The sequence below is a fragment of the Balaenoptera borealis genome, assembly GCF_965194805.1.
Source record: "Balaenoptera borealis genome assembly, chromosome: 18".
In the NCBI taxonomy this organism is placed as follows: domain Eukaryota; kingdom Metazoa; phylum Chordata; class Mammalia; order Artiodactyla; family Balaenopteridae; genus Balaenoptera; species Balaenoptera borealis.
Window position 1 is genome coordinate 58728860 of NC_138877.1, and position 26368 is coordinate 58755227.

General features: G+C 38.3%; 1 protein-coding gene across 5 annotated transcripts; it reads left to right on the plus strand.

The window, feature by feature from the left end:
• The first annotated feature begins 1825 nt into the window (after positions 1-1825).
• SLITRK5 (SLIT and NTRK like family member 5) lies at positions 1826-25276 on the plus strand. Of its 5 annotated transcripts, none has more exons than XM_082365155.1 (2): positions 1826-7758; positions 11064-25276. In XM_082365155.1, the coding sequence occupies exons 1-2, from the start codon at positions 7692-7694 to the stop codon at positions 13964-13966; spliced, it is 2970 nt and encodes a 989-aa protein (XP_082221281.1). In that variant the 5' UTR covers positions 1826-7691; the 3' UTR covers positions 13967-25276. The 5 variants fall into 5 exon arrangements, with proteins under 5 accessions (XP_082221281.1, XP_082221277.1, XP_082221280.1 ...); XM_082365151.1 differs by lacking the exon at positions 1826-7758 and adding an exon at positions 7783-7945; XM_082365154.1 differs by lacking the exon at positions 1826-7758 and adding an exon at positions 8336-8462.
• The last annotated feature ends 1092 nt before the right edge of the window (positions 25277-26368 follow it).

The window sequence follows — 26368 nt, forward strand, 5'->3', positions numbered from 1 at the left end:
AGATTTATTCAGATCTTCATGGAAATTAGAGGCCCTATTTGAATTCAATAAATTCATTAATTACAATTTGCTGTCCAAACTCTGCCTACATTAATTGTGCAAAACACCACTAAACTTCCAAATAGAGCTTTTGCATTCAAATAGATGGAATGCAAGGGTTCAAGTGCAGTTTTTTTACTGACTGCCTTCTCTGCATAAAAAGTCTCTTTTAGAAAACTCCTGAAGCAAAATACCTATTTAGGACTTCCTTTTCCAGTTCTACTAACATCCCACTGTGTGATCTGGAGAAAAGCACTTTAGAGAGTACTTCATCATGCATAAAAAGGCACTGATCTTGTAATAAAATTCTATCGATATAAAATAATCTACCTTTCCTTCTTTATAAGGGTGTAATGAGGATGTAATAAGGAATTTTGAAATGCCTGTAAAATGCCTTGAAATCTTTAAAAGAACGGTAGAGGCCCTCAACTCAATGTAATTTAACAGAATTGAATAGAGACCCTCAACAGAATGCAAATCAGGCCTCTTGCCAAATATGAATCATAACGGTCCTTATTTATTGAGGGTGTCATAATCACCATCATTAGTTATGAGTGCAGCTGTTCATATTGAGTGAATTTCCAAGGTATCCCAGAAACTGCACAAGAAACACAGTTTCAGTCTTGCAGGGATTTGTATTCCAAAACTGCACTGTTCAATATGGTAGCCATTCGCCACACATGGCTATTTAAATTTAAATAAATTAAACTTTTAAAGATTAAAATTGTATTTCCTGTATTTACCAGTCACATTTCAATTACTCCGTAGTAATATGTGGTCAATGGCTATCATATTAGACAAACAGGTATAGATTACTTCCATCATCACAGAAAGTTCTATTGGAGAGTACTCTTGCAGAGGCTTGACAAATATATGCTACAAGAAATACTATTCAAGCATACAATTTATGCAATAGTATTTTTATTTATTTTACACCACTTATTTTGACTAGAGAATGCAGGTGGTTTATCAGAAAGTCAAAATATCTCTGAAATCACCCAACCATCCTGATATGAATCAACTAATTGTTTTATATCAAATATAATAGTGTTTAACACAATATAGGTACTAAAAAAAATGTGTTGAATAAATAAACTTGTAAATGGTAAGTATTTCTTGTGTATACAAAGAATTTTTTGGAGCTCATTTTTCTCACTGTTAAGGGGGTAACAAACAATAAAATGCTGTTCTCAATAAGGCATGATAATCTAGTTCAGAAAAGGAGAAAACTGGGCTTCCCTGGTGGCGCAGTAGTTGAGAATCTGCCTGCCAATGCAGGGGACACGGGTTCGAGCCCTGGTCTGGGAGGATCCCACATGCCGCGGAGCAACTAGGCCCGTGAGCCACGATTACTGAGCCTGCGCGTCTGGAGCCTGTGCTCCGCAACAAGAGAGGCCGCGATAGTGAGAGGCCCGCGCACCGCGATGAAGAGTGGCCCCCGCTTGCCACAACTAGAGAAAGCCCTCGTGCAGAAACGAGGACCCAACACAGCCATAGATAAATAAATAAATAAATTTAAAAAAATAATAATAATCTGTACTTTAAAAAAAAAAAAAGAAAAGGAGAAAACTTTAAGCAGTTACTTGAACACTATGCTACAGCAAGTGCTAGATAATGCAAGAGAATGTTCAGATAATCAAATCTTTAATGTTGGTTAGAGGGGACAGGGAAGTTTTTTTGTTTCTTTTTTTTTAAGACCTATTATAATATTTTAATTTATAAAAATTCACATTTAGTATTGAAAAGTCTTCATTGTCTTAGCAAAATCAGAAAAAGTGCTTATAATAAAATGCTGTCGTTAAAAAACAAACAAGCAAACAAAAAAAAAACCCTTGATTTTCTAGTTAAGCCTTTGCCTGATACCACTGTTGAAATTATATCACTTTGGGTTGTGTATGATATCATCCAGACATAAAGATATAAACTTTGTGTGCTAAAACCTGACTGACAACAACAGGACCGTTCAGATTTCACTTTAAGATCACACTGTACAGGGACTAAAGCAGAGACGGGAAAACAGAAGTTTCATAGATCTTTCTTAGGAAAAAACTCTTCAAAACCAGCCAGCAACAGCCGCTAAAATTTATATAGCGTTTACTAAGTGCCTGCAATTTCACCTTAACCCTATGAGGTAGGTTCTGCTATCATGGAAGTTGTTTTTTTTTTTTTTTTTTGATGAAGAAAGTATCTACAGGGAATTCTCTAGAACAATAGATAAAAGAATGGTAGAGGAAGTGAAAAGCCAGTTAGTTGAAAGGGCAACACAAACCAAAGTTTTGGAGTTGGGAGAAAAGCAGATTTATTTTGAAGGGATAAAAGGATTATGGGAGTCTCCTGTTGAATGAAGGATTCCAGTTGATAAAAGTTGAATAATGTAAGGTTAATTTAGATATTCTCATGCAAGCCATGACCCATCTTAAAGTATTGTGAGGAAACTATGTGTTAGGATGATTAATTGTTTTTCTCGGAAAAACCAGAAAGGATACAGAAAATCTAGGCATAACATAATGCTTGTTTGGACTTGTTTCCTAGAAATGACTAGAGATATTTGAGAACCAAGAACTCATGAATTCCAAGAGACAGATCATAGCTGCAGGAGGAAGATACACAGAAAAGCTTATCTGGCTCTGTAATGAAACTGCTTCTTTTCCACAGGAATGTGCATATTTCAGTGAGTGACTATAAGCCAGAAGGCAGCAGGCTTTGTTCTAACGGGCCCGATATTAGTTTGTATCTTTAAAATATGTCACAATTACACACTCATCTTTCTGTAGACAGCAGTGAAGATCTGCTGCTGACAATTTCAAGTATAATTACTTATCTTCTCTAAAGAACCATTTTGATATTTCCCTTCACCCATCAGAGTATCAAATAAAGCTAATGTTGCCAGTACACAGCATGGTTCTGTATAGTGAAGATAACAGAAGCTAGCTTCTATTAATTACAATTCTATTAATTAATATTGCCAGCTAGAATTGAATGTCACTTATAAGAGCTATGAAGAGAAACCGTTTTAACCAATTAATTTACACTCATATTTTTAGAAAGATATTCAGTGCCTCCATTGATAGCAATGTGTCATAAAAAATAAAATAGTTTCGAGTACTATAGGACAGAAATTAATTTGGTAAAATCATCTTCAACTCTTCATCACTTCTCATATCATTCTTCCAAATATTATCCTTATTTCTGAAGTACATATTTTTTCTTTTTAATTTTTTATTGGGAATGTGAATGTAAATTGAAATGTTCTGATAGTTAAAAATATATATATATGGTGAAAAATAAATTTCCATTCTACTCAAGATTTCCCAGTCTTCCAAGAGGCAATCGCTATTGCTGGATTTGTGTATCTTTCCAGAAAACTTCTCTTTTCTCCCTCCCCCTCTGTCTCTCTCTCTCTCTCTCAGTTTCGACAAGGTACATAGATGATGCTATATATACTATTAATAATGACAGAACTGTATTCCTATATACACTGTTATTACAGGAAGAAAGGTCTTCCAAGGTATAGATTGATGTGTACCACTTTTCATTTAGTCAGACATGTAGGCCATTCTTAGTCATTTACAAATGCAAGCATCTGTTACAAGGAATATCTTCTTATATATCATTTTGTGTACTTAACTTATGTACACCTGTAGGCTACTTTCTGAAAATATGATTGTTCAAAAGATATATCCATTTTAAATTTTGGTAGATATTTACAAGTGGTCCTCCAAAGAGTATGTTTTAATACCTAATTCTGGCAAAAAAAAAAAAAAAATCAGAGGGTATTTACAAGGAACTATATGAGACAGGAAGAAAATTGTCTATTTTTTGCACCTCTTTCTTTTATGCCTCTGAGAGCATATTCCTAAGACTGTAAATAACTAAGCTTATAAGTGAATAAATAATCTTGGTAAAATTAGTTTAGCTGGCCATTTCGGATTTGACAAATATCACTGCATCATATATTTAACTGCTGTAATTCTAAAAGTATCAAGCTAATCAAAAACATATGCTATACAGTTATTTCGTTTAGCAATTGCATAGAGAAACAATCATAAATGATGACTCATGTTTTCACCACCAGGAGAAACTTATCTCCTTTCAGGGATATGTGGTATATGTAATTTCAATTTCAAAGACATTAAAAATATAACTTAAATCTGAAAAAATTTTCATTTATTAAATAAGATAGTATAGTCTTCTCAGCCATTACCATAACACAAGTAATCTATTCAAGCTAATTTGGGAAGAGTCTGGAATCTAGCATTAGAATTCTGTAATCCTAACTCACCAGTCAGGCTGACAACAACAACAAAATACAAGGTCTACTGGCTTTAGATCTCAATGATGTTGATTTGTACTCATAAAATCTCATAATTATTACCAAAGAATTTCCTTGTTTATAATCTCTGTTAGACTGTTGCATGAGGGACTATAATTCCAGACTAAGCATTTTACTATTCTGAAAAACCCACACAGTGATACACAAATGTAATATGATGAGATATTTTAAGAAATGCTTTTAACATAAGAATTCCTCCAGAGTCCGTAAGGCACTGAAACAATAATTCCAGGTAATAATAAATATGAATTCACAAAAATGTATGGTCAGTTTCAAGTGACAAATATGCTAATCGTGGTTTGAATTTAAATTTTAATATGCAGGTATCAAATTATGTCCATAATTTGCACTAATTATTGACAAATATATTACCACATATGAAATGTATTTATAATGACGCTAGATCATGAGCTAATTATGATATGCATAAATATATTCATAAACGTTCAAAGATTCTCAGCTTTTCACATCCATCTCAATCAAATAATGTTTAATTCAGTGTCAATGACCTTAAATCTGGAGAGATGTATTTGATCAGACATTTAATTTTCTAGTTCCTAAGTGTGTTTATGTAATCATATGTGTGCGTTTGAGTGTTGTGTGGTAGCATGTATACATATCATATGACTGTATATTGTTGAATATAGACTAAAACATGAATATGTTTGTTCGTGTAGATAAAAACCTTGCTCAAATTTGATCAGTTACATGATTCATTTATTTCTTTTCTAGGCAATAATCAACACTCAAAGCAAATAGGAATCTACACACTAATAAATGAGGCTCTTCCTTATTTCTATGATGTTTTCCTTCCCCATTCTTCTGTTCTTATCTCTTTATGTCTCAGTATTTTCTCAAAATTCACTTTCCTGCAGAGTAGCTTATAGAGACACCTAGTGGTAAACTAATGGCGACTTCTCAGGCCATCCTTAATATTGAGTTAATGGCAGAAAGTTGTCATTGATTTATTTGAACCACAAGAGGTAAACTGGAATATTTTTAGTGTCGGTGTTTCTAACAAAATTATTACCTATGTTAATTGCAAACATGTTTAGTGCTTCTTAGCTCAACAAAAAGTATTTTAATTAGGACAATAAAGTAAAAATAAGACAAAAACAAAAATTAAACTAAAATTTGTTATTAAATCCAATTGTGAAGATTTAGAAAGTAATAGAAGAATGAACTAAAATAACTATGTTTCAGTTATTTTGAGTAGTCCAATAATTAGAGAAGCTATTTTATACCCTTTGAGAACTTCTACAGAGGTTATCAACATTGAAAAAAATGTGTCTGTGATAGAACTGAACACTTATATTCCAAAAGTTTCTAACTGTAATTAATATGTAATTTGAAAATTATGACACTTTAAATCTTTCATTTTGAAAATATAAAAGCATTTATTAAAAAATAAATGTTCTAAAATGTTAGAAGATAATGACTAAATAAAAAATACAGCAACAAGCCTTTTTTGGGTGAAGTTTAAGTTACCTGTTTATATAATGTACCTGTAGCAAGTGGCTATCATTCCTAGGCCAAATGTTTCTAAATTTAACAGTAAGTTCTATTATAATATTTTCTTTTTAATTATATGATATTACCGATTGCTTTTCTTCCTCACTTACACTTACCCCAAATTTAAGCAAAATAAACAGAATTGTTTCCAAGCCAAGTATGAATGGCCTTACTAAAAAAAATATTTGCAGAATAGAGTCAGGAGAAATTTCAAGAAATGTTGCAAAACCTCAGGAGACTGCAAAATTCACCACCTCTAGAAAACTCTTTCTAACTCAACATAGATGTGGGAAGATATGTTAGTGGCTATATGTATATACATATATATCAGAATTTATATTAATTTTGTATTTAATCACGATATTATAACCACGTTACCCCAAATATTACCAAGAAAGACACAATATCAATTATGTTTAAGATGACTCCAAAAGATACTATATAATTAATTCCAAAATTAAACGGATAAAATACATTTAAGTGGTAAAACCACCCAGTTATCAAAGGAACAGGCATATGTGCACTCAGCCTGCATTGGGCCACTTATAACAATCAACTTTTTTTCTATTTCTGGGATGGACTGCAGCTGAAATATTACAAACACTGGAAATAATGCCTTACGAATGTAAAGACCCTTTTTGGGGGGAGGGAGGTGTCTGGTTTCATGGAAAGAGCCAGGAATACTTACTGTAGAGATGACGCTAGTAGAGTTTAGCAGGTGACTCTTCAAGAAACTTGCTTTCTACCGTTACTGCATTTATTTAGGGATTCCCAGCTTTCTAGTACACACCAAATACGTTCACAATCTCTCTGAAAGTCGTTCATATTCCCTTGTATAGCCCAAACATACTTATAAAACGTAATTCTTAAGAAAAAAAAAAAAAAGCGCCCTTGTTTGCAGCTAGGATGAACCACTCCCTCTTCCAGGGTCCTTTACAGTAAGTACAAGAGACAGCAGCACGGGCTGTGTTAGTCTAAATGGGAGGTGGAAGGCAGACGATCAGCCCAGGGCTGGAATCATCTGTCCCTGACCACCAACAAGCCTGACACTGTCGGGGTTATTTCCACCCTTCCCTTTTTCAATCCGAGGATTGCACAGTCCCACGCTAGAGTTACGCACATGGTCCAAGAGTCCTCTGTCTCCCACGAATGTGACATCCAAGGTGGGGGGCGCTCCGGTTGCGCCGCCGGGGCCCAGGGACGCCTTCGCTCTCGGCTGCCATCTATCGGCCACGGAGCGCCCGCTTCGCCCCGGGCCCATCATGTCTGCTGCAGCTTGGCTCGCACCGGTGGCGCGACAATAAACAAGTGCACTGCATGGGGCCCTGCGCCCGCGCCGGAGCAGATGTCTCAGAGACCCCTGCACTGCTTACCGCGTAGCCACCTCCTCACCGCCGGGGAGGGAAGATGCGACTTTCTCTGAGTTTTTGTGAGCCGCCGGGCTGCCGGGACACGCCACAGGCTTAGAACAACGCCGTTCCTGCCCCCCACCTCCCCGCGGACCCCCAAGGATGTCGGAGATAGAGAATCCCAAATAATGACGTTCGTGCGCCGCATCAAGAGAAGGAATAGAGGAAAAGCCCCTGCAAACACCGGGAGCGATGAAACAGCCAAGAGGATGCGGGAGCCTTACATGTACTAATTAGGGGCCGCGGCGGCGGGCTTGGCAAGGGGACGGCGGCGGCGGGATCCCAGTGCGGTGGTCTCCGCTGCGCGGGTGGGGGGGTGCGGAGGACGGCGCAGGAGCCGCAGCCGCCGTGGGAGCAGCCGAGGGGCCGGTGCCACCTTCGCTCGCCCCCTCACTACCATGTACAGTGTGCGCTGCAAGAAGAAGGCGGGCGATGTATGCACACCCCTGCGTCCCGCTCCCTCTGGCTCGTCCCCGGGCGTGCGCCACTGACCAGGGGGGAATGTGGTGAAGACGGCGAGGAGAGCCGAGGGGGGAGGGGAGGGCCGGCCCGCGCGAACCCAGGCCGGAGGGTGCGAGGAGCCGGAGGCGGCTGGAGGGGGTGGCGGCTGCCGCTGGCCTGGAGAAAGTTGGCCCCTATACAGATGGCAACTGTAAGTACCCGCCTGGGGGGTGCGGCGAAGGATGCCGGGGACCCCGCAATCGCGCGGCGGCGCGGCTGGGAGCGAGTGAGCATGAGTGTGAGCGGGTGCGAGCGCTCGGCGAGGCTGACCGTCACGTTGGCTGGGCCGGCGGGCAGCCTGCTCCGCGTCCCCCTCCTCGGGCTCCACGCCTCCTCCCCCTCCAACAGCTCCTTCCCCGCCCCGCCCGGCTCCAGCTCCCGGCCCCTAACGCGAGGCGCCTCGACCGCCGGTCCTCCGCCGCCCCCTCCCCCTCCCTTCCCGGCTCGCCGCTCGCGATCGCCCCCCTCTCCCCCCCTCCCACCCCGCTGCCGGCTCCGACTACCACGGAGAGCGCGGGGAAGAGCGGTTGGGGAGCCCCGGAACCCGCGGTCGCCACCACGGCGGCGGCCCGGGGGTGGCGGCGTCCGGGCGCCTCTTTTCTCCAGCCGCTCGGATCGCAGCGCTCGCCCTCCCTCGGCTTCCGAACCCCGGTGCACACCCCAAAGAGGTATTTTTTGTAAGGGTGGCTATGATGAGTGGGCCTGGGAGATGTGAGACGGGGTAAGTCGGCCGTTTACTTTGCAAAAGAGGCTCCAGTGTGTGTGTCTGTGTGTGTGGCGGCCGGGTGGCTTTCCTTCCCTCCCCGCCCTCCCCCGCCCCTTTCCCTTCCTTCGCTTCGGGGCGGGATGGGGGAGGGGGAGCCTCGCGTCCTGGAACTCCGGGCGCTTCTGCCTGGGCCGCTGTGGGAGCAGCTGTGCCCGGAACCGCGGTTCCGGCCTGGGTGCTGGGCTTCAGCCCGCCCGGCCCCACGTTGCTTAATGCAGGGATGTTCAGGGCGACGATCCAGGGTTTAAATTCTTTGGGGGAAAACAAATACAGTTACCCCGCCCCCGCCCTCCATTAAAAAAAAAAAAAAAATCTGAGAATCTGAGAATGTGCAGCGTACCCGCGAATTTACATCGGAGGTGCGTTTCCCAGTCAGAATGTCAGCCTTCCCCGGCTCATTCAACTTTATGTTTTAAAATTTTGGGGCTCCTTTGATGGCAAGGAGGAGGGGAAAGGGAGTGGGGTGAGAGGAAGCTCCTCGACCCCGGCTATCCAGAACTGAATTAAAGTTGTAAACGCTCGAGTTTAATATTGGCTGGACACATTTTGCGATGGGCTGTCAGAGGGGCGGCAGGTGAATGGGGGCGGGGAAGCACCGGGAGGGAGGGGGAGGGGACCCAACCCCAGTTGAATGGATGTGCAGATTTGATCCAGCGGAGAACGGAAATTTCAAGGTAAACGTTTTGCTTTCGTAGAGGGTGTTTTTGCCGCTTTTAAGCCGGGAGGTGTTTGTCGTTGGCGTTGGGAGGTCGGGGATACTTGCGACGTTTGTACACTGTGGGTTCCCATTCGTCTCGACACGTCTGGGTGGCCACACGTGAATGATTCGCAGGCACACTTGCACATGTGCGTGCGAATGCAGGGGCTGTTAATAACGCGGGCTGGAGTCGGCTCGGGGATGAAGATCGAGGTCTCCAGGCTTGAACCCGTGACTCAGAAATGTCTGGGCTTTAGTTTGAGGTTGCGATTCGACATCAGACTTCGGTGGTGGTGAGGCAGAGGCAAGGCTGACCAAAGAAAAGGCATTGTGGTTCCCCGAGCCCAGCATTTCTACCAAATATTCCCACCCCCCTTCCCCCAACCAACGCAACACGCACTCACACACACTCACACACTCGCTCCATTTATGTCCTTTCCTTTATGAGTGCTGCTGTCGACTCGAAGTAGGAAGTCGAAGGAAGCCTTTAAGGGGACAAAAAGAAAGCCAGAACGAAAAGGGAGAGGGGCTCAGATTGATTCCTTGGGGAGATGAAATTCGGATATTAAAGCACTGGCTTGTGTCACTTGCTGTTCTCCCTCCCTTACACCCTGCTATTTTGCCTCTTAATCAGCCCAAGTGCCCTTTCTCCGGGGGGAAAAGAAGGGGGGGGGGGTAGGGGGAGTAAAGCATTGACAATTAAATGTAATAAGCAACTCCAAACATAGGGATGCTGGCGAGGTGGTAGTTCACTCCAAATCTTGCAAATTCAGTAGGGTTAGTTTTGCATACCGTGGCAAACAGACGCGGAGAGCGAGGTTACAGAGGCTTTGGCGCTGGTCCTTGGTTTACTTTTAGCTGGTTCCGGGTAAGCAGTAGGAACGTCCTGAACTCCAGGTATTGAGAGGTGTTCCGGGATCGCGGATGCCTTCGCAGAGTTCTTTGTAATCCGTCGTGCAGAACTATTTCAGTGGCTTAAAGATGCGGTTTAGTAGCGTCGCTGACATGATCAATGAGGAGAAGTGGACGCAGGGCGCTCTCAGGGAAGAGAGCTGCTAAGTGGCACCGTGCATGCAATTAGGACGCTGATGTGCTTAATAGCGTGATAGTGAAGTCCACCATCAAAGCGAACGCGCTCTCCTTTTTCTCCATACTCAAAGCTCCTGAAGAAAATAGGTGATTTAAGAGCTTCTTCTGGGTCCTTTTGATGCATAATCTTGCATCCTTTTTGCCTCTGGAAAGTATTCTTTAGGTTCCCACTCTGGCATTTCCAGCGATGGTTTTAAAATAGCTCAAGTATTGTGGCTCCTGGCTTTTCTGTGAAAATGGGAGACCTTCACTGTGAACTGTTACCTGAAGAGGTTCTGAAGGAAAGACAGAGGGACTGGGTATAGGTGAGGTAGGGAACCTTGTAAAATGGTGCTTCCTTTCTCTTCAATTAGAACCATGAAACTGAACTGACAGCCATTTTATGTATATTTATGGATTGGTTTTGAAAGGGGGGGGAGCCGGGAAGAATACTAAAATGGGACTCTGTCTAACCTGCCCTTATCTTGTAAAGAGCAGCATGTTCCTATTGTCATTAGGAAATGACATCAACCTTTAAATCAAAATGAATGTCAGATTTTAATAAAGTCTGGAGAATTTCGAGGTACCACGGATGGTGGAGGGGGGGGGAGAGGTTCATTCATATCCCCTCCTTCTGGATTTCAGAGAAGTAGTATTAGGAAAGAGAGAGACTTTCTGATTGATCCCTTAAATTTTTGTCATATTCTGTTGTTTCCTTTTTTTCTCTCTCCCTTGCAGGAGATAAAATGCACACTTGCTGCCCCCCAGTAACTTTGGAACAGGACCTTCACAGAAAAATGCAGAGCTGGATGCTGCAGACTCTAGCTTTTGCTCTAACATCTCTCGTCCTTTCATGTGCAGAAACCATCGATTATTATGGGGAAATCTGTGACAATGCATGTCCTTGTGAGGAAAAGGACGGCATTTTAACTGTGAGCTGTGAAAACCGGGGGATCATCAGCCTCTCTGAAATTAGCCCTCCCCGTTTCCCAATCTACCACCTCTTGTTGTCTGGAAACCTTTTGAACCGTCTCTATCCCAATGAGTTTGTCAATTACACTGGGGCTTCAATTTTGCATCTGGGTAGCAATGTTATCCAGGATATTGAGACTGGGGCTTTCCACGGGCTGCGGGGTTTAAGGAGATTGCATCTGAACAATAATAAACTGGAACTTCTGCGTGATGATACCTTCCTTGGCTTGGAGAGCCTGGAGTACCTACAGGTCGATTACAATTACATCGGTGTCATTGAACCCAATGCTTTTGGGAAACTGCATTTGTTGCAGGTGCTTATCCTCAATGACAATCTCTTGTCCAGTTTACCCAACAACCTTTTCCGTTTTGTGCCCTTAACGCACTTGGACCTGCGGGGGAACCGGCTGAAACTTCTGCCCTATGTGGGGTTGTTGCAGCATATGGATAAAGTTGTGGAGTTACAGCTGGAGGAAAACCCCTGGAATTGCTCCTGTGAGTTGATCTCTCTGAAGGATTGGTTAGACAGCATCTCCTACTCGGCCCTGGTGGGGGATGTGGTTTGTGAGACCCCCTTCCGCTTACACGGCCGGGACTTGGATGAGGTGTCCAAGCAGGAACTTTGCCCAAGGAAACTTATTTCAGACTATGAGATGAGGCCGCAGTCGCCTTTGAGCACCACGGGGTATTTACATACCACCCCGGCATCGGTGAATTCCGTGGCCACTTCTTCCTCTGCTGTTTACAAACCCCCCTTGAAGCCCCCCAAGGGGACTCGCCAACCCAACAAGCCCAGGGTGCGCCCCACCTCTCGGCAGCCCTCCAAGGACCTGGGCTATGGCAACTATGGCCCCAGCATTGCCTACCAGACCAAATCTCCGGTGCCTTTGGAGTGTCCCACCGCGTGCACTTGCAACCTGCAAATCTCCGATCTGGGCCTCAACGTTAACTGCCAGGAGCGCAAGATCGAGAGCATCGCGGAGCTGCAGCCCAAGCCCTACAACCCCAAGAAAATGTATCTGACGGAGAACTACATCGCCCTGGTGCGCAGGAGCGACTTCCTGGAGGCCACCGGGCTGGACCTTCTGCATCTGGGCAACAACCGCATCTCCATGATCCAGGACCGCGCCTTTGGGGATCTCACCAACCTGAGGCGCCTCTACCTAAATGGCAACAGGATTGAGAGGCTGAGCCCGGAGTTGTTCTATGGCCTGCAGAGCCTGCAGTATCTCTTCCTCCAGTACAATCTCATACGCGAGATTCAGTCTGGGACCTTCGATCCGGTCCCCAACCTCCAGCTGCTATTCCTGAATAACAACCTCCTGCAGACCATGCCCTCAGGCGTCTTCTCAGGCCTGACCCTCCTCAGGCTGAACCTGAGGAGTAACCACTTCACCTCCTTGCCGGTGAGTGGAGTTCTGGACCAGCTGAAGTCGCTCATCCAAATCGACCTGCACGACAACCCTTGGGATTGTACCTGCGACGTGGTGGGCATGAAACTGTGGGTCGAGCAGCTCAAAGTGGGCGTCTTGGTGGACGAGGTCATCTGCAAGGCGCCCAAGAAGTTCGCTGAGATGGATATGCGCTTCATTAAGTCGGAGCTGCTGTGCCCAGACTACTCGGACGTGGAGGTTTCCACGCCCACGCCCTCCTCCATCCAGGTGCCCGCGAGGCCCAGCGCGGTGACCCCCGCCGTGCGGTTGAACAGCACCGGGGCCCCCGCGGGCTTGGGCGCGGGCGGAGGCGCGTCGTCGGTGCCCTTGTCCGTGTTAATCCTGAGCCTGCTGCTGGTCTTCATCATGTCGGTCTTCGTGGCCGCCGGGCTCTTCGTGCTAGTCATGAAGCGCAGGAAGAAGAAGCAGAGCGACCACACCAGCACCAACAATTCCGACGTGAGCTCCTTCAACATGCAGTACAGCGTGTACGGCGGCGGCGGCGGCGGCGGTGGCGGCGGCGCTGGAGGCCACCCGCACGCGCACGTGCACCACCGCGGGCCGGCGCTGCCCAAGGTGAAGACGCCCGCGGGCCACGTGTACGAATACATCCCGCATCCGCTGGGCCACATGTGCAAAAACCCCATCTACCGCTCCCGAGAGGGCAACTCCGTGGAGGATTACAAAGACCTGCACGAGCTCAAGGTCACCTATAGCAGCAACCACCACCTGCAGCCGCCGCCGCCGCCGCCGCCGCAGCAGCAGCAGCAGCAGCAGCAACAGCCCCCGCCGCAGCTGCAGCTGCAGCCGGGGGAGGAGGAGAGGCGGGAAAGCCACCACTTGCGGAGCCCCGCCTACAGCGTCAGCACCATCGAGCCCCGGGAGGACCTACTGTCGCCGGTGCAGGACGCCGACCGCTTTTACAGGGGCATTTTAGAACCAGACAAACACTGCTCCACCGCCCCCGCCGGCAGTAGCCTCCCGGAATATCCCAAATTCCCGTGCAGCCCCGCTGCTTACACTTTCTCCCCCAATTATGACCTGAGACGCCCCCATCAGTATTTGCACCCGGGGGCAGGGGACAGCAGGCTGCGGGAACCGGTGCTCTACAGCCCCCCCAGTGCTGTCTTTGTAGAACCCAACAGGAACGAATATCTGGAGTTAAAAGCAAAACTAAACGTTGAGCCGGACTACCTCGAAGTGCTGGAAAAACAGACCACATTTAGCCAGTTCTAAAGGCAAAGAAACTCCCTTGGAGCTTTTGCGTTTAAAACCGACGAGCAAGCAGACACACACCGCGAACACATTTGATTGTGTTGTTTCAACGTTTAGGGTGAAGTGCCTTGGCACGAGATTCTCAGCTTCGGAGGAAGATACTGAAAGGGTGTGCCATTTCCTTTTCATATTACACGCGGGGAAACATTTGTGTAAGCTGGGCACATCATTTTCCCTTCTTGCGTGTGGAGGAGACGAAAAGTAGGGCTTTACTGAGGGCAGTTTGCTTTGCGAGTGACTTGTTAAAGGTCTCAGTAATTTTTGTAGTGGTTGGAAGTGTTAAGAATGGTGGGAGATGGCAGCGCATAGATTCTATTCTTCCTCTTTTACTCCCTTCTCCCTCCCCTTCCCCCCCTTTGAGCCATGGGTGGGTCTAAATGGCTTTTGTGGAGAGATTAGCACACCCCAACTTTAATAGAAGGTTTGTTCTCTCTCTCGCTCTCTCTCTTTCTCTCTCTCCCCCCTGCCCCGCCCCCTTTCTGCTTCCTCTCTCTGCCTCCCTGCCTTCTTCCTCCTCTCTCATTCCTTTCCTTTCTTTTTAAAGGATGTGTTTGTATGCATTCTGGACATTTGAATTAAAAGAACAAAAGTATTGTGATCTTGAAAAGATCACCATAGATGTGGACAAATCATTAAAATTACAGAGCTATATGATCCATAATTGATTAGTCAAAATAACTTATTGATGAAATATACAAATATTTTATTGTAGCACCTATTTTTATATGCACATTTAGCATTTCTCTTTCCTTCACTATTTAGCCTATGATTTTCACAGAGGTGTCACACTGTATCAGGAGCTGCATTTCCAAAACTGAAGTGATATCAGGAAGGCATTTTAAATCATTAAAATATGGAGAACTTAATGGCAGAATCTTAAAAGTCAATGCAACCCACCCAATTGGATCTGTAATTTAAAAAACAAAAACAAACAAAAAAAACCATTGTATCCCAATGTATAAAAGAAAAAGATTTAGGGCAATTAATTGGGCCATTCCAGTGAGAATCATGTGCAAGTTTCTGGTTTTGTTAGAGGAGATTGAAAAGTATTTTTATTAGTCAACCAAAATGATGTATTGATCTGACTACTATTGTAGCCAATTTTTGATTGTTTAACCAAACAAACCCAGTTGCATTTGTACAGATCCACGTGTACTGGCACCTCAGAAGACCAAATGATGGACTGTACAAATCTCTATACAATGTCTTTATCCCTCTGGGCAGCAAGCAATGATGATAACCACGAACAGGATGTCTGTAAGATGGGGCTACTGTTGTTACAGTCTCATGTATCCCAGCACATGTAATTTTTTAAATAGTTTCTGAATAAACACTTGATAACTATGTCACATATGAGGGACTGAAGTAATGATTACTTAAGGTGCAAAAGAAACAGCTACGTGTGATTGACTGAATCGCCATTATGAATAATTTAAGACAGAGTAGCTAACTTCTATTCCTAAAAGAAAAAAAATGTTCCCCGAATTATCAAATATATATAATTACACCTTTGTTGGTTCAGGGAAATATGTTTATCTAAATGTGTCATTTAATGTGTTTATTAATGAAATTTCAACTGTATACTTTTTTTCCTTACTGAAGTATTCATCTAACATGTGGAGCATGGTAAGTAATGTATTGCACATTGATTTCGTATTTTGTCATGCCAGTATTATTTATTCGGTCTACAATTTTTCATAGTTTAACTTGTGTAAAACTACCTTCAACAATTATGATGGGTACTTTATCTCAAGTTGATCTGTATCCTAAATGTTCAAAATGTTTGGTGAGTATAAGCTGTTCATCTCTGAGTAAGGTTGGCCAGTGAATTAGATAATATTTATGGGTAGGAAACTTTTGAATTAATCGAAACTTAAAGAGCCATGTGCTTTATTGCTGTTGGTGGATCTCCCCATAATCTCACCTGGAACGTGTACAACATCAAGGGCTGTTCATGAACTTTATGTTTAAGGAATATTTTCCGTGGCATTCTGCCACAAAGAGGCAGCATTCACCCATGAGTAAACTGACAGTAACTACTTGAATTCAGATTGAACAGGTGGTAACATTTTCCCTAAGGAGTTAAAAAATAATTAGTAACGCTACATTGGCCAAGTGAAGTAAACTATCCCCATTCTGTGTAACATTTTCCCTTGCAAATTTTTTTTTCAAAGGGGAAAGGAATAAACTTAATGCCGTGATATTATCATAAAAAAAATGTATCTCCTGCTCTCCATCTACCTCCTCCATATTAGATCCAGCATTGTAAGATAAATATAAATACTAGCATTTGACATCACAACTGGGGTTGTTGTTAATTTTTCCTTCACAGTGGGAGTTATTTTTCTTTAAAAAATGTCAAAATCTCCTCCACAATATTATTATATGTAGATATGGCAGTGTTGTATGATTTATAAAATATTAATACAAAGTGGAATCCTCCATGTAACTAAGTTTTTAGTTCTTAATTGATGCATTAAAAGTAAGAGGTAAGAATTACATGAAGTCAAAAATGTAGTTCTGGACAATATAAGTAGCTTCCAGAAAAAGTTTGTTGATGTATTTTTCAAAGATTTACAAAATAATATTATTATTTTCAAACCAGCACTATTTCACATAATCTTGTTACATATACACTCACTGTAGGTGGTTCATTTCTACCTCTACTCTTCGTAAGGTATCCAGTATTTTTTTAGTCTCAAAAAATAACAATTATATGATTTATGGAAAGAAGTTACTTCTAATTTTTAAATTATACTCTTCCCATCTGTATTAAGAGGATAAAAGTAAACTTATCCTTGCCCTAATAAACTTGAAAAATTTTTAACATGTAGAATCATGAAACTGTATAGAAAAATGAATTATTTTTCTCCTTATACATGGTTTCCTGCCAATACATTAGCATATACAACAGAACATAATTTGTGTGGTTTTGAATATTTGAATTTTGGTTTTTCAGGTATACTGAGTAAATAATTAAATTGGGTATATCAGTGGTATATGACTGGATTAAGGAACCCTGCAAATTCTCTCCATAGAATTTTGGAGAACAACAATATGTAATGTTTCAGGCATCAATTAAAATTTGGATGCAAACTAAGCTTACTCTTTGTTCTTGTTCTATTTGATATGTTGCATAATCTCATACAAATATATCTCCAGGTAGAGATTACAAAATTTTATTTTTATCTATATATATGATTGTAGTGTAAATATTTAGTTATCTCAGAGAAAGTAAATACATTCCATGTAAATGTAGATAACTTGTATGCTGATCTTCAAAATAATTTACAGCTAAACTAATGATTGGAGTTATGAATTAACCAATTTTAGCATTAATATCACACTCAGAACACATCTTTTGTTTAGGCAACATTATCACCCCTACTTACGTGAAGTGGAAATTTTTGGTAAATGTCCTGGGTATCCAACTCTGTCCCTTACCACTGTTCCCTCAACCTCAATAGGAAAATCAAACTAGTGTGTAATGAAAAAGCCACACAAAATGTGGAAAAGTTTAGAACTTAAGAACTTAATCTAAGTTACCAGTTTCTTGCCCTATATCATTAATTCTATTCTTGTTACTAAGTTAGCAAATTATTCAAATTAAATATGTATACTTTTCTCTCCTTACTCTTATTTCCTGACTCTCTTCTTATTTTCCTTACATCTCACCCTTCCCTCCCTCCTTCTCTCTTCTTATCTTTTCTCTTCTTTATTTTTCAGTAGGGCAAGGGAAAGAGTGAGAATAGTTCAGTCCTTGTTTGAAATGCCAAAAACTGGCTACTTCATTTCAAGAGCTCAATAGGTCGTTCCCAAAGTGACACAACTCCAAATTAATGAAAATAAAGCAGACCACAAACATGCTTCCAATTCATTTCGAAATATGCTTTTGTTGCACTTTCAGATGGCCCCAAATTAAGATATTTGCAAAGGTGGCAAAATATTTCCTTTTAAGTCATTTTAAGAACAAATTTTACACTGAGAAAGAAGAACTGAAAACAACAAAAGAACCAATTTAAACTCTGGAAGGCAGGAGCATTTAATGAATTGTTTTTCAAAGGAAATAAAATATGAAACTGATAATTAAACTGCTATTAAATTAACTATTTAGTTTATGCATAATTTTCCTCATACACATTGAAGTGCTCTACAGTTTTGCAAATACAAATATATGACAATAAAATTAAAGTAGTTGGACGGACATTAGTCATGTGTCTAAAAATAATTATCTAAGATCTAAATCCTAAGAAACTTATATATCAATTAATATTGCATTTGACAACTGTGCATTTTATCATTAATTTGATTTTAATTCAATTTAATGCCTATCTATAACTATCCATATATATTTCCATTGGTAATATATGTAGCACATATATGGCATACAAAAATATATTATTAAAGCATTGCATACCCAATTTTCATTTCAATTTTTTAATTATTTCAAATTATACTTTTGTGTTCTACTCTTTAGGCATGTTAGACTGGGGGGAAAGAAAAGAATCTGATGCAGTATAATCTTTGAGTCTGACAATAATATACTCTTTTCTTCCTCTATTTATGGCAGATCATTTGGCTTACAAGACACAGGTCAAACATTTCTCATGGTAGTTGTGCCAGTATTATAAAATGAATAGCTTTTATACTCATTTTTTAAAAGAACAACATTAAACCTTAAGTTTGAGTGATTTAGATTATTTCTAATAAAAAGAACTTCTGAAGATCAAAACAAACATTTCATAGAGAACTGATGAAATGCAAATTCGAAATAAGTTGACTTTCTCACTTTCTATTTACTGTCAAAAAATATAATGATATATGGCATAATGCTAAGTATGTCAGATACATTTTTATTAGATATTAAGAAAGTCATTTATAGAAGAAAAGTAATATTCATAGAGATATGTTGAGTGGAAGTCTTCCAATGAGTTTTTTTTAATTAGGTACTTAGTGAACATGAAGGAATATTGTACATTTCTACTATAAAATAAACAGGTTCATGCTTCAAAATTACATGTGTTTCTAAAAGTGGAAAATATGAAACAATGATTTTAAGGGTGAATATTTTTTAAGTTAAGATATGCAGAAATAGAATTGTGGCTTTTTCAAATTGAAGGCTCATCAGCATCTTGGTCGACTTTCAGCAAACTTATTTGAAGATCATTACATTTTAAGACATATTTCCAATGTATCACAATGTAAACTCAATTCAAATTTGTGATACTCCAGTACTGAATCATATATATGCTAGTAGCAAATTTTGGTTACTTTTTAGTGTTCTGGAATATACATATTTTAGAGTTTCTTACAAATTGATTTCTACCACCAGTAATAATTTCTAGTGTTTCCAGCTAACACATTTTTTAAGAATCTTATTGTATAGTTCATTAAAAATACAACTTAATATTGAGTATTGAAACTAAAATAACTATATTTTCAATTTGTAATTGAATACATACCTATTTAAATAAAACATGAAGGGTGGCAGCAACCCATGTTAATTGATTAGTAAAGTTCTTTGTCAGATACTACTATAGAGACCCTACCAGCGTGTTTTATCCAAGAGAGATTCATCAGGCTCTTGTAGACTAAAATTTTAAATAGTCAGTGTAAAAATTGATATCTGAAAAGGAATACCTGACTAATAAATATATTTACCTGTAATGGTATATCTATATAAATTATCCATATAAAATCCTGCTTTTTAACATTACAATATAACATTTTTGCTCAATTTAAGTCCAAAGTCAAAAAGAGTATTTCATGTCTCAAAATCCTAATAATGGGAAAGTTATAGCTATCAAATTTATCTAAATCCTGAGTTTTAATATTGACTTTAAATCTCCACTCCCAAGTGTTGGGTTGGCCAAAAATTTAGTTCGGGTTTTTCCATAACATCTTAACGGAAAAACCTGAACAAACTTTTTGGTCAACCCAATGTAAAGTTCATAGTGAATGTTTTTCTTTATATTACTGAACTCTGCCCTCGCTAATGTCCCCTGAAGATATACAAATACACGTAATATTTTTCCTTTATGTTTTTCTTTTTGATTGACATTTAGGTAGCAAATATTAAAATATACAGTTATGAACTAGCAGTTGTTAAAATATGAATTAAATTTGGTCTCCCACAAACAGTATCCCTCAATTTTATAATTATCTCCAAATTTTTAAAGCTAGTGAATAGTATATTTACATAAGTGGTTCCAAATGTGAACATTCAGATCCAGAAATTACTCATATTACTCAGAGAATATTTAAAATCATTCACCATACTGCCATTTAAACTCATTCAATCAGAACAATGATGTTTTGCTACCCAGTTACGAATAAAAAGCCCCAAGTCTTAGGTGAAAATTAAGTATTTCATTAGAAATTTTAACAGGAAAAAAATGTAAGTGATAAATATTAAGTATTTGGATTCTAAATGTAAAATATCTTCTCTGAAGCTAACAAAGTTGTATATATAGAAAAAATCATTACATTGGGTGTTTGTGTAAAATTATACATTTTATAAAATTGCTTGTTTCATATGGCTTGCAAAATCTTTTTACTTTCAACAATGAACTCTGTCTTCATTTAAGAAAGTTTATCTGATTGAGGATTTCTTTTTTCTTGCATAGGATGTCATCTTATTGTCCTATTATGGCTTTGGCCTACACCTTCATTTAAAAGCTCTGTGCCCATTTTTAAACGTATTGAAAATGGTCTCTATTATTATGTTTAATTCTTGCAACCCAAATCATTTCCTCCTTCCCCCCCAAAAATTGAAAAGAAGTTGGTATATTTCACCCATTTGCTAACTTAACATGAATTTTGAAGTCAAATTAAAAATTATCCCAAATCATTCCAAATATAGCAATCCAAGTGTTGTATAAGCACGACAATGTGAGTGTGAGGATGTGGATATTAAACTGTCACTATGGACTTGTCACTCACTAATAATCATCTTAAATACACAGCAGCTAAATATAAAGGTGAAAACATCTTTGAATGTTAACATACTTAAATTACACACTTTGATTAACTGGGTAGCGCATATAGTTTACAAAATGCCACTATTGTGTGCTTATAAACACTAAAGCAATACTCACCAAGTGGTGACCCACAGGCAAAAGCCTGGAAAATCTGTTTCACTTGATCAGAACAATTTTATTTCCACTTAAATAAATTTGAATTTGAATGCCTTTAGGCTAGATAAGCACCCTCCATATTACCTTAACCTAGCACCTTCATATAATTTCATATTATCTGCTGGACCACGAGAAAATTTGAACTTTCAACCATGTTTAAATAAATTTTTTTCCTCCAATATTAAAATGTATGTATCACAATCATGAATTCTCAGCCATTGTTCTCTAGGAGCTCAGAGTTATTAATTCTTTATATATAACATATGAAGTAGCAGATTCTATGTAGGTTTATATTATAAAGAAATCAAGATTAAATAAAGGAAAAATAAGAACGAATAACTTTACAACCAGAAGGAACTGTTTTACTATATGTGAATGCTCTATTAAAAATGTAAATGTAAGTGTTAAAGATTTACAGTGACTTGGAGTCTCCAAGAGCTACTTTTGTAAACTGTCCTGACCCTCACAGGCCCCTGGACGTTCTAAGGGGAGCAGCAATAGTAACTAAAAAGTATGTTCTTACAGAGGGGATATTATAATTGCAGTTCACAACAAAAGCTTTTCCCCAAATTTCTAACTGCTCATGTACTTGAAAACACTGCAAAAGGTCAATTCAATAAAAATATGTCAACATCAAATATTATGAGAATCACTTCCAGGATGGAAAATAAAACTTAGAAAATCTGATCCAATAGATTTAGGACCAAAAAAAAAAAAATTGTAAATGGGAAGACAGAATTGCCAAGGCTATTTTTCAGTATGTTAGAACAAAATAATGAGTAGAGGAAAGATATTTTTGGTATTTCTGACTGTGCTATTGATAAGTTGTTTGTAAATTGGTGTATATCTACAGGAAGTAAGAGCAAATGTGATGAGATTCCCAAACTCTCCAAATCTGTTTGTTTTCTTTGAAGATTTATGTTCATTTTTTGAGACTAAACTCTGACATATTTTGTAAAGAAATTTTGGATTTCTTCTCTAAATTATTTTTCTAACAAAATGTGAACTAGCTTTGCTATACAAATAGACTGTCAGTTGGATTTTTATTTTTACTGTTGATTTGGTTTATCAATCATGTAATCTTAACGTTTTCCTTCATTGAAAGCTAATTAGCTGTGCCTGAAATAACAAAATAATAGTTGCATATTATTTGCTGTTGTTTTATACCAAATGGTAGCCACTGGCAACAAGGCAGAAGATGATTCTAAAATTCCAAATTATGTTCCTTTTCCCATTGCAGATGGTGTATCCCTTGGCAACTTTCTTTGTGTCTCTGCCTATTTTCGATTTGTAAAAATTAATACAATGCACTTGGTTTATGAAGAACTCAAAAAATTTAGATCTCCATTTTCTCTGCTGGGTGTATGTAAACTGTGGTTCTTTCTAAATTTAACAACGTGTAATTAATTATCATTGTTGTTTATACTATATACCTATGAAAGTTATGATCATATCTTTCAGATGAAAACTTCTTTTTTTCTCTCTTTATATATATGTATGTGTATATATTAGTTTGAAATGTATTTTTCAGTTTCTCCATTAACAGTTTCTTTGTTTACAAAATTGCATAGTCACTTGTAGATACTTTACAGTAAACTTAAAAGTACATCTTCTTTGAAAAGAAAGAACTTAGTGTAGTCTTATTGACTTTATTACATATTCTTACTCCTTGAAATAATTGAACGTTCAGTATATTTCAAAAATATATGATCAGTATTTATTTCTCAAAAAATTGAATGCTGTTTCTAAATTGCAACTTTATTATATTTGCTTATTTTGTGTGCATTTAACACATTTTGAAATTATGTGTGAGATAATTTCCATTATTTTGGTTTTAATTCAAACATTCTTGGGCATACTTATTTTTTATTAGATAAGATTCCATAATATCATACAATGATGTATCAATAATCTGTACCATATATAATATTTAAGGCTCCTTCGCTTATTTTTTTTGCAGAGTTAACTGCAAAAGGTAGAATAAATATGTGATATATCATTCATCATTTTAATATTCTAAATTTAGCAACTGCTCTCCTACATAACGATTAATAGTATAGATAGTACTGATTTCTTTTTTCTGCTCTGGTATAAATTTAGTTGTTAATCCAATAATGAAATTACTTCCATTCTCAATATTTTCAAATATCATTACAATTGCTATTTACTAGTTTCAGTGACAATCTGAGTTCCTCCTCAGATGCTTAAAGGAATCTTAATAGATTGGTATAAACAGAGAGCTCTAATGGTTAGAATTAAAATGGTAGCAATGACAAATCAACAATAAACATAATAATAAATCATTACCTTCTCTATAAAGAAGAGAACAGAAAATCAAGTACATTAAAATAATGTCCTGAAAGATATTGGAAGTGTGGCAAGCTGACACTTATACCTAATAAAGAGATCTTACTAATATCATCTTGCAGTATTTATATTGTTCTATATAAATATTATGTTTCTATTCGGTGCAACAGAGAATTTATTAATCCAGAATTAATCCATTATTTTTCTCTCTAACTTGCCAAAATTCATCTAAATAAAGGTAGAGTAGGAAAAAGAGATATTTGAGATAATGGCTATATCTATCGCCAGATCATAGAATGATACCTTGCAATTAGTAGGCACTCCCCAAATGAACTAACAGATACATATTTATAGATGTCTACAGACTAAGGTGAATTCGTGAATACTATAAAGATCCTAAGCTGTCTATCACAACACCATTTACCTTGGCATAAACTTGAAGGATGGCTAAAATATCAATTAGGATATTAGGCGACTGTTTAGTACCTTGGCATGCAAATTTATATTAGGGAACCACTGGGGATGCTACTAGTGAATTTTAAATAAATTTATAATAAACACGGGAAATACTTTCCAAATGGCTCCACTTTTAGTCCACTTTTCTAAAAAATGTTCAGATAGTTAAAGAAAAATGGAAATGAGACTTGAGCACTAAGACATAAAACTTATCCCAATTTTGAATTTTAATTATTAGTTTTGTTTTGCTGGTATAACTGGCTAACTTTTTAAAATAATTACGGAAAGTAAGGATTGCTGTTCTGTCTTACATTACTGTTCAGAGTCTGCCTTATTCGAGATACTGGTGAAATTTTCAGGCATTTCACAGATATGCTCCTGGTGTTTTAGCCTGGTGAGGTGTTTATCTATTTAGAAAGCTTTTCTGAGCACTATGTGCTTTCCTCTGGGTGTGAGAAAATCAATTCATCCTTTTAATGAGAATGTTACCTCCAGGGAAAAAGTAATCCAGAAGGAATAATACATTCCTCAGGGCAGCTTCCTACACAGGGACATGCTTTTCTCTAGGGCTCACTGCATGTATATTTCAGTGGGAGAATTTTAATATTTTAAAATTCATTGCATTTAGTCATAAGGCACCGTGACTATAGGATACAGTATTTTTTTGAATATATATTGACATATTTTTCTAAGCTTTTTTATACATCAATTATAATTTAGGAAATGTTATATATTCTTAAAAATTTACCTGTCTTCATATTTGAAGTACAATAAAATAGATTATTATTAATATGTACTTTACATATTTTGTTAAACTTAGAGACAGAGAACAGGAGGCTTAAATGAAATGGCTTTAGAATTGCACTTATGGACCCCAAACAGCACAATTTTAGAAGTCTTTAAGCTGTTTCGATACCAAAATATAAACTCTTTCTCTCCAAACAAACTTACCTCATTTTAACCTTGAACATTTGGATGATGAAGTATTTACTTCTTGTGGTCACTTAGAATATTTTGGAGAGTTCATGAGTTGAGAATGTGAAGCTGTTTGACTTTATAGCCATGTGTTTTAATTCTTCATCATCATATGTAACAATATATTTCAAAATTCCCTTCAGTCACTACTTTTGCCCATTAAAGAATATTGGAATACAACTACATAATTTTATGGATTTTAAATACTTAGCTATTTTTTCTTTTACAAACACTTATAATTTTATTTCCAAATTAAGAACCAGTTAGATATTAAATATATAATATTAAAACATTAAGATATGTTAATATTGTGCTTTTGTTTGTAAAAGACTCACTCTCATAGCCAACAACTAAAGTAAATAAATATCTGATTCATAAGATATAGCAACTATCAAAATATTTCAATGGAAATCTGATGGTAAATAAGAAAAATGCACTTCATTTTAAGAATACTAGCCTAATGTGGAATAATGAGGAATAACACTCAAAAAAGCACCTTTTTAAAATATCTAACATAAGATGAAAGTTAGATTTTTTTGGGGGGAAAGATCTTTTCCTCCTGCTATTTTCTCTTATTTCTTACTACCAAATCAGTTTCCTGTTATTAATATTCATTAACAATTGCTTAATTTGAACTGCTATTTATGATTTAAAGATGAAATCACTATTTGTTACTTAAAATAAAAATAATTGGTTGACTTATTCATAAATAAATTTGATGTGGCTATTTATTTGTGCATTCAAATAACGTTTAAACTAGACTAAGATCAGTTGTTTTTAAAATGAATTTCATTAAAACCTATTATACATCTTGGATATTAAAGCCATTTTATCATATGCTAGAACATATTAAATACTTTTAAAGAGAAAAAAATGAATGGATATTCAATAATTTGAATCTCTTTTTAAACACTTGAACTGTGATTCTATGAACATTACTGAGGTAAACAGATCTCTGTTTACCTATCGAATGTGCGTATTCATATGCATGACATAAATACTCTCTTAATAGTCTGAATTACATTTTTGTTTGTTGAACTGGAAAAAAAATGACATAATATCTAGACAACTAAGTAAGAAAATTTAAGGTCTTCATATTGATAAAATATATCATAATATATCATATATTAAGCACATTTTGTAAATAACTTGAAAAGATACAATCATATGTACTGGCAGAAATTAAATACCTGTATTAAAGTTAAACACTGTAGATATTTTATTCAAATTTTATAAGGTTAAATTTCTATTTGCAAATATTTTTAAAATAAAATTACATTAAAAGTTAGTGTATTAAATGTGGTATGAATAATACTAAAAGCAACATTACTTACAATGCCAGAGAATGAAGATAAACATTGTTTAATTATTCAAAAATAGTTGGAAAAAAAATGTTTATGTGGGAAATTAGGCAAATAACCGAAGTCTGATCTCTAGGTATTTTGCATGGTGATTCAATTAGTAGTATATATTTTCACATACTTTTTGT